Source organism: Eptatretus burgeri, chromosome 6, assembly GCF_056783735.1.
Source record: "Eptatretus burgeri isolate ZD-2024b chromosome 6, Ebu_testis_v1, whole genome shotgun sequence".
Lineage (NCBI taxonomy): Eukaryota > Metazoa > Chordata > Myxini > Myxiniformes > Myxinidae > Eptatretus > Eptatretus burgeri.
This window is the reverse complement of record NC_140966.1, coordinates 93,100,597-93,112,733: the sequence shown is the minus strand read 5'-3', so window position 1 is coordinate 93,112,733 and position 12,137 is coordinate 93,100,597. Positions and strand designations below refer to the sequence as shown.

Genomic DNA, 12,137 nt, shown 5'->3' with positions numbered 1-12,137 from the left:
GTAAATGGAATAGTAATGGTCCGAGTGCTGATCCCTGAGGTACCCCACAACTTACACCCACCCAGTAAGACATCCTCCCACTCACAGCCACTCCTTGCTTCCTCTCACTAAGCCAGTTTGCAATCCAATTAGCTACCTGACCAGCCACTCCACAAGCCCTCACTTTGGTTAACAATCTTTGATGTGGTCCCTTATCAAATAGCTTCTTACAGTCTAGATATACTATCTCCACTGCCTTTCCCTCATCCACCCAATCAGACTCTGCTTCATAGAACTCTAAAAGATTTGTTAAACAGGAACTACCTTTGGTAAACCCATGCTGACTACCTTTAATTAGTTTGTATTTATTTAAATGGTTCCTCATCCGGTCCTTAATTAATGTCTCCAACACCTTCCCCACAACTCAAGTCAAACTAGCAGGTCTATAGTTTCCTAATTCTTCTCTGGATCCTTTCTTAGTTAATGGTATTACATTTGCTACTCTCCAATCCTCCAGTACCTGTCCTGACTCCAGTGAGCTTTTGAAAATATTGCATCATTTTATGGAAGCGCAGCTGTGTCATTGATGCGCGGCTGTGTCTGGTAAGCGTGGCTGTGTATGCTTGCACTTTGGCTTGGGTGGTGTTGGGTCATAACCTCGGCCAGAAGAGTGGTGGACCTTGGACTGCGCATTCGGGTGGTCTAGACCTGCACCATGCCTGCAATTATTTACATTAGGATACATGAGGAAATTCGATGCACGAGGAGGCCATTCGGGCCATCATGCCTGTGCCACATCAACACTACACCATTTTATTACACAAGTTGAGTCACCCGTTCAAGATCGGGTTATTTAGACATTAGCAAAACGTCAAGAAGATGATACTTAAAGCTGCAGCAAGAATTAACCCAGGAGTGCACCACGGCAATGTTGGGTCAAACGGCCTAATTTCCTCGTTTGAGATCAGTTTCTCAGTCTCACATCATCATTTTTACCCCGTGCTCACAAAACACAAAGTTGGGTTAAGCATTTGGTTCGCTTTGTTTGTCTATCTCTGTTTACAAATGTCAGTTTATGGTTGAGGACCAACCTAATTTCAATTGAGCGGTGTATTTTGAACATGAATCGGAACATGAATCAGGAGCGAACCGGTAGTTTAGCAGTGCTTTGGCTCTGAAGTTGTTCTGATCAAGCATAGGCAGAGAGGAATGAGATGTTTGTTTTTTTTTAGCCTGTCTGTCTGGCAGTGAAACAGAATTGAAAATCATTCCAAACAGGAAACTAACTGTGTTTAAGGACGTCATAAAGGACACAAACAACAAGTACGAAGAACTCATGTAACGTGTTAAATAAGGTGGTGAACAAGATTCTGCACCAACGGTGGTAAACTTCCGCAATTGTTTTTCTACGACATTTAAAATCCTTATTTTATTTCATTTGAATTATATACTTGAACACTGTCAAACACAAATAGCCTTTTTAGCACTTTCAAAACCCCTTCAAATTTGCCGCTCCTCGACCCCGTCCGTCCATGTCCTTGTTTCTCAAGACAGCGTGGGGGTAAGTTGTTCTCTGAACTCTTTCGTTTTTCTATGATTTTCAGACTACACAATACATTTATACAAATAATTACCTTGGAGAAGGGTTGGGGGTGGGGGGGGGAGGTTGTTCCCATGACTTGGGTAATTGCAGAGGACACTCGCAATATGGTATTAGATTTTGCAGACAGTTCCATTACAAGCTTCAAGTATGTGTGAGGGTTTGAGGGGGGGGGAATTCGGTTTAAAATAGTTATATTTGCACACATAGTATATAAATAGCCCCTTAATTGAAATTTTGGGTTCTTTGACTGCGTTCATGACTCTTGCTGATTGAAAGGGCCACTAAATCAGGTACAAGGGCTAAGACATATCTGAACTCCTTGATAAGTTAAAACATCAGAAATTGTATCAGTGTAGAGTAAAAGTTTCACCACATTGCTATTAGTTTGATGGAAAGTTTAGTGATAGTGAAAGACAAGAGTTGTTAACCAAAAAGGTAAGCGCACCAGAAGCACCAAGTGGATAAGCGTGCCAGCAGCAAGCTTTGTCCTAAAAAAAAAAAGGCTGGTGTTGGGGTGTGAGTTCAAGATTAGATGTTGTAAATACAATATCAAGCAGAATAATGTTAATAGCAAGAAAGAGAGAGACAGACAGGCAGACAGTAGAGAAAGGTGGTGAAGTGAGTTTATTAACAGGCAGACATCGTCAGTTCAAAGGCCACAGCACAGGCACAATATTAATATATGAGTGACAAGGAAAGCACCGTAAGGACGACTTTTCATCGTTTACCAACATCAAATGCACATAGACTGCAATACACGCACGCACGTGCGCACACACTCACACACACACACACACACACACACACACACACACACACACACACACACACACACACACACACACACACACACACACACTCACATCCTCCGCATGGATTTCCATTGCATTTTTACATCACACTGTGAAAATAATTTGTCACATATCCTTATGGCAATCCCAGTATACCTCCGACACGTGCAATGCGGTACAACGCTCACACTAACAATGGCACAAAACCTTCACTGGAGGAGAGTCTTGTCTCTGTTCAGCACGTGTTCCTCACATCTTTCATCACCATGGACCTCTACAGGCCAATTGTGTACCGTAAAAATAGACTGTAACAGTGAATACAACTAGGGGGGGCGGGGGGGGGCATTAAAACCAGAGGTGTTGAACTTTCCGGTCTTTCCTGAATTGCCGATGTGTATACATACACTGCAGATATTTTCTCTCTCAATTATTATTTTGTTTTTGTTGAGGAATGCATTTGGCATTCTTGTTTCCTTCGAAAATAGCCAAGAAAACAGCAGGGATGCCTTTGAATTTGGTCTACTGGAATAGAAAAGGCCTCTGGAGAATTCTTCGTTGAAGTTGACGAGGAAATAAAACTTCACTGAGAAATAAGAATCCAAAATGTACTTGGGGTTGATAAATTGTCAGCCCATGTAAAAGTTTATGGCAATTGGCCCAGAGGCAACGGTGCAATAAAAGAGTGGTGCAGGCCATGGTGTGACATAGGAAATAAAGGCCAAAACTGCAGTGCAACAGAGGGACGTACTGTAAACATGTTGGTCTCGGTGCAACGTAGGGAGAATAGGCTTTTAAGGCTGTGATTCAACAATAGTGGAAAGATGGGCCTGGGTCAAGATTGTGGGGCTACGGGTTGTGTAACAGAGAGGAGGGAGAGAGAGAGAGAGAGAGAGAGAGAGAGAGAGAGAGAGAGAGAGAGAGAGAGAGAGAGAGTGTGAGAGTGTGAGAGTGTGAGAGAGACAGAGAGACAGAGAGAGACAGACAGAGAGAGACAGAGAGAGACAGAGACAGAGAGAGACAGAGAGAGACAGAGACAGAGACAGAGACAGAGACAGAGACAGAGACAGAGACAGAGACAGAGACAGAGACAGAGAGAGAGAGAGAGAGAGAGAGAGAGAGAGAGAGAGAGAGAGAGAGAGAGAGAGAGAGGGTGAGAGGGTGAGAGTGTGAGAGAGAGAGAGAGAGAGAGAGAGAGAGAGAGAGAGAGAGATGGAGAAAACAGAGCTCTGCTGCCATGAATAGGACGAAATCTCAAAACCACAAAGTAATCATGTGATGCTCGGCCTAAGCTGCAGCGAAGTCAAAAGGCAATAAATCGAAGCTCCGTTACGTGAGAAGAGTCAATGGCTTTGCCTGTGATACAGGGAAGGATCAATGTTCTACGGTCACTTGGAGGTACAATTATGCTGAGCTCATGTGTGTTCAGAGTATTTTGCTCCGGCCATAATGCCAAGGTGTGCTGAGCTTAACATATTTCTGAAATCGAGAGGAAGTGGTCTCTTGCACTTCAGGCAACTCAGGTCCACCATGATATTAAAAACCTGTGTGCTTTCACTAAAAGCGTTTGTAGAGTAAAAAAGGTCAATTCTAAAAACGAGAGAGAGAAAAACGGTTTAAATAAAAAACAATTAAAACGACATTAAAAAGGGCCATACATTTCAAACAGCCATCACAGACTGATCATCTGCAAGCAAAAATGTATTTGTTAATTAGATTAACAGAGTCTAACAAGGACCAAGTGGAGGTCTGGATAAATCCCTTTGAAATTGAAATAAAAGAGCCATTTCAACGAACTATTTTGATATGCTGTACCGGTCTGTGATTTGTCTGAATAGAGAGACTCCGTTCATTTGGACAGGTAGGCCAAGTTCGATCAAGACTCGGATCTTGACCCCATCTCATTTTTCCCCCACCCCCTCCCCCGTATTGGTAACGAATAGCCAATCCCATGTGACAGATAGAGACTGGTAAATTGTAAGCGCCATCATGTCAAAGGGTATCATTCAAAGTTAAACCGCAACGCTTCACGACACTAAAACACCCCTTGTCCTTTCAGTTGTCCCGTTTTATAACTGCCGAGCAAGCTTCCCAGGCCAAAAGCAAATATCCCGCAGATCGGTCAAAATGTTTCGGATGTGACACAAAACAATAAAACGTAAAGTGTACCGCTCTCCTCTCATGGGTATCTGGGATAACGGTTGGACTCGACCAAACCCACTTCACGGTGGGTAAAAATTAAGGTCGAGGGAAAGGACGAAATGACCTTACGTGAGTCAATATCTCTGCCATTCTTGCATAATTCCAATCAGATGAACTAAATTGTTGCTTACGTCACGATTATGGAGGCGCGGTGTACGCTTTGGTGCGCTGGTGAGGATGTGGTATACGGGCATATGATTTGTCTGAACCCAAGCGGGATTTAAAACGAGAGGCTTCTTTGGGTTACTAGTCGTACGGCATTGACCAAGTAACCATTATTTACCACAACACGCTCACAAATGCCACTGGCTCACTGCACACAAGCATATAATAGTAAACGCACTGACAGTCAACCGTCTCACCTATCCACATCATACATCGCGGTTTCATGAACTTCACAGGAAGTTTGATCTGTTTCTTCAGTCGTTCCCAGTCACAGCAATCACATAACTTTACAATCAATCATCAAGTCCTTTAAACCCCCCCCCTCACTTCCCATAATGCTCCTCCCAAAATTACTCTCAGTGTATCTGTGACGTCACTGATGGTCATAACATGCCCTCCTCAGCGCCATGTACCCTCCGTTACACATAGTTTCCCCATCATTAAAACCTGGAAAATCTCAAATTGACACAGAACTCCAGGTGATTAACTGTGTCGTGCTTTTGTACGAGATGGAGCATGGAATCAAATCAGCTGCTCTTGGAAATCAGATCTGAGCTGATCTAAGTTTCCAATGAGAAGCCTCGTTCCCTGCCCAAGCACAGGTACACCAAACAGGTGAAGTCCACATATCACATGACCAAACAGCAACGACGCCTCCCTTTGGGTGACTTTGTACCTTCCATTGTCAAGGCGACCACACCATCACCGCCATCCGCTCCGGTCTCTGCAGAGACGCCTTCGGTCTTGGCTCCATCCTGTGCAGCAACAGCGGGAGGAGAGCCACCCGCCCCGCCGTCAATCATTACGAGCTCTGCTCTGATCGGTCCATCGTCCTGCACCTCGGTGATTGGTTCCGCATCTTTGTAGCCCGCAAACACCAACGTGACAGTCTTGCGGTGGGAAACGAAGGGATAGGTGGGATTAGTGAAGAACCCATGAGAGATGGACACGAGGCAAACAAAAGACCCTTCGATGGCTCATTTAATCAGGACTCTTGCAAAATTCGTTTGCTGAGCAACCAAACTTTTGATGTCCATTCTTTTTTGGACTTCCACATACTACATATGCATCGACATCTAGAATATTCACGGTTCAGTTGTTCGATTTGCAACAATACATGGAGCCAACTACAAACTGTCATCCCGGTGATCTGCAAACGGGTTCTTCTTTCGTATGCAGCGCAAGGCTGTGGGGTAGCATCATTGTCTGAAGGTGTGGTTGTGCCGCTGATGCAATGCCCTCTCCAGGTTTGGGCAGGAATTTGTAATTTGTTCACGGTGCTGGCGATGGTTCGCCTACTCTTTGTAAAGGACATCATTGGATCTTTAACGTCTACCGACTGATGTTGGCAGACGGGACACCCAGCTTAACGTCCATCCGACGGACGGCACACACACACTGATGAATCACCTTGCCTGTGAAACAGTTTATAGCTGGGTTGGGATTCGAACCCAGGCTAGACAGCTTAGAGGTGAGTGTGCTTTTCTTACCTTTTGATCATCTTCAACTATTGCGTCACCAGAGACTGCTGCTGGTACAGGGGAAGTGCTATCAGTCCGTGTTTGACCTGCTGTTGATCCTCCACTCAACGACCCGCCATCCTCCATAGAGCGTTCTCCTGATGAGTACGTCTTGATTTCGGTGCACACCTGACGTTCGACCCTTACTGTTGTTGTAAGCACCACTAGGAAATGGGGGGGGGGGATGGAAAGTGTTGAGAAAACAATGAGCAAGAGGAAACATTTACAAAAACTACTTTGAGGATGTGTAGGCTACATTTATGGGCTTGGTAAAGGCAGAATGGAATTAAATTGTGTGTGTGTTTGTGTGTGTGTGTTTGTACAGTATGAGTGTATGTGTGTTTGTTTTTGTATGTGTGTTTGTTTTTTGTTTGGGTATGTGTGTGTTTGTGTGTGTGTTTGTGTGTGTGTGTGTGTTTGTGTGTGTGTGTGTGTTTGTGTGTGTGTGTGTGTGTTTGTGTGTGTGTGTGTTTGTGTGTGTGTGTTTGTGTGTGTATGTGTGTTTGTGTGTGTGTGTGGGTTTGTGTGTGTGTTTGTGTGTGTGTATGTGTGTTTGTGTGTGTGTGTGTGTTTGTGTGTGTTTGTGTGTGTGTGTGTGTTTGTGTGTGTGCGTGTGTGTTTTGTGTGTGTGTGTGTGTGTGCGTGTCTGTTGTGTGTGTGTGTGTGTGTGTGTGTGTGTGCATGTGTGTTTGTGTGTATGTGTGTTTGTACAGTATGTGTGTTTGTGTGTTTGTTTTTGTTTGGGTATGTGTGTGTTTGTGTGTGTGTTTGTGTGTGTGTGTGTGTGTTTGTGTGTGTGCGTGTGTGTTTGTGTGTGTGCGTGTCTGTTTGTGTGTGTGTGTGTGTGCATGTGTGTTTGTGTGTATGTGTGTTTGTACAGTATGTGTGTTTGTGTGTTTGTTTTTTGTTTGGGTATGTGTGTTTGTGTGTTTTTTTTATTTTTTATTTAGTTATTTATTGGTTTATACTTATTTATTTTTTGTGTGTGATACAATTGTTAGCAACAGATGTGTGTGGAAAAAACACGAGATGTGTGGGTGTGTGTCACATACACACATCTTATTATTCCCAATTTTAGTGAAGGACCATCTAATAAAAAAGGCCTCGCCCGACAAGGGTGCCAAAAGTAGGGGACAGAAAGGGCTAGTGCCCACCTAAATCTTTGGGGGGGATGGGATGTGTGTATGTGTGTGTGTGTGTGTGTGTGTGTGTGTGTGTGTGTGTGTGTGTGTGTGTGTGTGTGTGTGTGTGTGTGTGTTTTCATGTGCGTTTTCTATGTCAATGTGTCCCAATGCTTCCAGCACACCTGCCCCCCTCCTCTGCTAAACATTTCCCCTTGTATGCACTGGCCTGACAACCCACCCCTTTCCCTTCCCCCTCACCCATCCTACTTATACACACACACATTAGTTGATTTGATGTGGAACAATATTTATGATGCAATCATAGGATGATGCAAACATGCTACACTTGTTGGTATTGTTGTGATTTGTGAATGTATTTTTTTGCCAACACATTACAATTACTTATGGAACAGTTATGGAAGAAAAAAGTACAACCTTCCCATTGAACAAGCAGCAGGCAGTTATCTATCATTGTAACTACGTAAGAGAACATTAACCTCGTCTTTAAAGCAAAACAATTAGATTGTGTGATGGGAGTTTGACCTGCAAACCTTGCTTCGGAATGGAGGGCTTACCAGAACTCTCATTAGTCCCAAGGGAGCTGGCCTGCTCAGAGTCCGGTGTTTCCTCTTTGACTGCTAAAGACACGATGAGTCCGGGAAGGGATGAGAATTAGCTTTGTGCCAACAAAGCTCAATTTATATAAACAAAGCTTTTCTCCCGTTGGGTTTTTACCCGGAATCTATTCGAGTCAAACTCATCCTTGCTTTGGAAAGTTTTGCATCTACTTGCTTCCTGTCCTTCTCCGGAAGCCGATCAGTCGAAGCAGTTGTAAAAGTAAAGGAAAAAAAAACCCCCAATTATCCCACATGTGAAGATCAAGCCACCATGAGGCCATTTATGAGTCAGATATTTCATTTCCAGCTCTCAGACCTCCTCCACACAACACATATCTAGGGAATACACGACAACTACAATGGATCTAACTGGATTTTTGAATATGCATCAGATAATCACAGTATTTTCTTTCATTAATATTTATTGTATTCTCTCATTCTCTCTCTCCCCCAAGGGTTACACAGGTTGGTGGTTTCCAATCACTTTCCCAGCAGTAGCTAGGGCAGGAATTTGTAATTTAGCCAGCGAGAGCTCGCCGACTCTTCGCGAACAGTTTAACGTCCATCCGAAGGATGGCACACACATTGATGAATCACCCTGCCTGTGAAACACCAGGATGACAGTTTATAGCTGGGTCGGGATTCAAACCCAGGCTAGATAGCTTCGAGGCGAGTGTGCGTACCTCCAGGCCATCCCATCAGCCCCACATACAGTAGATACTAAAAGGTCAGAAACCGAGTGAACGAATAAAAACATAGTTCTTGCGCATTGGAAGTGGCCAATCCAGAGTGGAAAGCTCTGGTGCCAGCGTCCAAGCCCATGATATTTTCACTGACAATACAGTGGTTACTTGTCTAGTGCGGTTCCGTTAATTGTAAGCCAAAGCTTCCCAGGGTGTTCCACTGGTGCAGCTTGAACATTACCGACGACGGTGCAATGCATGCTCTCCCATTTAAAGAAGCTGCTCCTCACCTGTCAGTTGGCTGCTTTGGGATAAATTCTGCAGAAAAGAGAAAAAGTGGCATTCTTGATTAACTCTTTTTTTTGCAAATTCATCATTGATTTGATGGAAAATTAGTGCATATCATAGATGTAAGAGCGAATCTTCACGTTTTGTGAGGGAATATCTATACAATAATGTACACAACGATAACGGATTTTAGATCTCAGCCTTTGCATTATAATTCTCCTTTTTTTGACATTCTTTTTCTCCCCTTTCTCTTTCCAGTGCTTATACAGGGTGGGCCATAAAAAAGGTCAATAAAACAAAAAACCGTAACTCGACACCAGTGACAAATACGAAAGAATTTTTTTATGTGAAATATTTGTACAATCCTCAAGTTTCAATACTTAAACTGCATGGTCAATGTGACCTCCCCTCTGTTGTACACATTTTCCTATACACAGCAACAGATTACACATCACTTTCTGAAGGGTGTCTTGGATAACTTGAAATAATGTGAACAATTGTATCTTTCTACTTATCAATTGTGGTTGGTTTAAAATGAAACACTCTCCCGATGACTAATCCCCATAAAAATATCCAGCGATGATAAGTCAGGGGATCTGGGGAGGGGTGGCACAGGAATTCAGTTCTGTGACTGATAAAGCAAGTAGGAGGTTTTTTCCCTTTGCCAAGTGAAGCATTCATTTGGAGGTGTGGGATGTGGCTCCATCTTGTTGAAACCACACATTTTCATTATTTCTCACCCTGTTCCATAACTAAGTCTTCAGCTTGTGAGGATAACGATATGATGTCATAGTTACAGCCATTTCGGTATCAGCAAAATCGATAAAAAGAATAGGGACCGTAGATTTGTGACAAACTCAATCTAAACCAGACGATGATTTTTGGAGAGTGAAGTAATGCTTCTTCATATTCTTGCGGCCTTTCCAGTTTCCCAAAATGTCCAATTCTGTTTATCCATCATCCAATTCATATAAATACGGCACTCATCAGAGAAAATGATGTCATCGATACTGAGGTCTTCATTTTCCAATGCTTCAAAATAGCAGTTACAAAATTCATCCCATCTTCTGTGATCATTTTCATTATGTGCCTGGAAAAGCTGGATTTAGTAAGGAAAAAGCCAAATCGAAATGAAGTGTAACCGATTCCTGTTTCAGCTGAGAGTAATTTTGGCTGATCTGTGTGGACTTCTCTTGATGTGTTTCCAGACAGCTTCAACAGTCTTTGGGACACGGACACAAACACTCCGTCCTGCACAGTGCTTATCCGCATTTTGTAATGAGCCACTATCTTGCACCCTTCAGGCTAATACCTTTATTGTTTTGTCGGAAGGTATAAGAGATGCTGGGAATCTTCTCTGAAATGCTGTTCGGTGACTTTGTTTGAATCTACATGCCATAAATAAAGATGTGCTTCTCAATGTTAAATTGCCCCCATTATTTTTTAATACCTCGCCAAAAACTGTATCACAGTCAATGTAGGGAAATTTCAAATTTATTCACAACCTTATTACTAAGAAAATCTCGGGATGATCAAATGTTGTCCCTTTTTATGGTCCACCCTGCATAATATGAATAAAGACATGAAGGTCACATTTCATGAGACAGAGACAAAAGTGAACATGTGTAGTAATGGGCGTGGATTTGATCACAGTCATAAGTATTGTGTGAATTGTGCTGACTGAATTAATAATTTCCACCTAAATTCTACCACAATAAGAAACAATCATATTTGGGAACAAAGTGTGGTTACTTATGTGGTTAACGGTAGCAAAGAGGGAGGTGGGAACAGAGAGACAGCATCATTATTATAACCTCCTCAGTGTGTTGTGCCTCTCGAAGCTTCTGACCCAGCTCGTGTTCTCGTGCTGCCCATTCGTCCTGCTCCTTCTGAAGGCCGATCAGTTCCGCCTCCAGTCTGGATTCACAAGCAGCGCATACAAGTTGTACACAAAATCATTTTCACAATAAACAATTGTAGAAATAGTTACTTTCATGGGTTAGAAGAGAAAGACTCAGTAACTTAACCACTGCTACAATGCTTTTCTTAATCACAATTCAAACACACAGATTTGTTAGTCACAGATTTGTGAAACACACTGTTATTTTTAACGGTATGGTGCTCATTACCTCCGCCACCAAAGGTGAAGGAGGTTATGTTTTTACCCATTTCTGTCTGTTTGTTTGTTATTACTTGCAACATCAAAGATGTTTCAAGTGTATTGGTCAGTCGATTTTGTTATTCTGTCTGTTTGTCAATCGCGTACAGGTCACAATTCTTCACCGATCGTCATGAAACTTTACCAAGTTGTAGAGGCAGTCTCAACTGAGAAGGCTACTGATTTTGAGGTCAAAGGTCATCTTGCCGTCAAATTTATAAAATTTGTTTCATCAAGTTTCATCCGATTGACTACAAAATTAAACAATTTCATAGTGCATTACTGAATCGGGAAACCAACTATTTTTGAGATTGAAAGGTCAAAGGTCGACTCAAGGTCAAATATCTGAACATCATCAATTTTCAAATGAAAAATCATCAATTTACATCCTATTCACTTGAAAATTAAACAGCAATTGCGTAGTCCATCACTGAATTTGGAAACCAACTATTTTGATGTCAAAAGGTCAAAGGTCAACTCAAGGTCAAACTTCTAAATCATCAATTTCAATCTGAAAAGTAATCCATTTTCATCCGATTGACTTGAGCTTTGATTGAGATTGTCAATTTTAATCTTAATGAAATGGACAATTTGATGTATCCATGGCAACATTTGGAGAGGGGAGTAGATTTTGCAAGTATTGTGCTCTGCACGACATCTTTTTCTTGTTACTTGAAAAATCGAATATTTTTCAAGTATATTGGTTCATCGATTTTGTTCTCTCTGTCTGTTTATCACCTGCAGGTCACAATTTTAAACCGATCTTTACAAAACTTCACCATATGGTAGAGTTTGTCATAAGGAAGAAACCGATTGTTTTTGAGGTCAAAAGTTCAACAGAGGCGAAAGGTCAACAACTTAGGTGAGATTTCTAAAATCCTCAATTTTCATCCGATTGACTTGAAATTTTAAGAGGATTTGAATATTTGGTCAATTAACTCAACCACCAATTATTTTTTTTAGGTAAAATTTGTTTTATGGATTTTGTAAGTGTTGTGCTCTGCACGACG

General features: G+C 42.2%; 1 protein-coding gene across 5 annotated transcripts in view; it reads right to left on the bottom strand.

The window, feature by feature from the left end:
* Positions 1-12,137, bottom strand: part of LOC147025347 (uncharacterized) — an 81,491-nt gene that overhangs the window by 37,805 nt on the left and 31,549 nt on the right. For all 5 annotated transcript variants that reach the window (XM_085886240.1, XM_085886243.1, XM_085886244.1 and 2 more), the window contains exons 5-9: positions 10,784-10,886; positions 8,972-8,999; positions 7,957-8,019; positions 6,228-6,421; positions 5,414-5,627 (exon numbers count right to left, since the gene is read on the bottom strand). In XM_085886240.1, the coding sequence (XP_085742366.1) occupies positions 5,414-5,627; positions 6,228-6,421; positions 7,957-8,019; positions 8,972-8,999; positions 10,784-10,886 (602 nt within the window). The remainder of the gene's footprint in view (positions 1-5,413; positions 5,628-6,227; positions 6,422-7,956; positions 8,020-8,971; positions 9,000-10,783; positions 10,887-12,137) is intronic.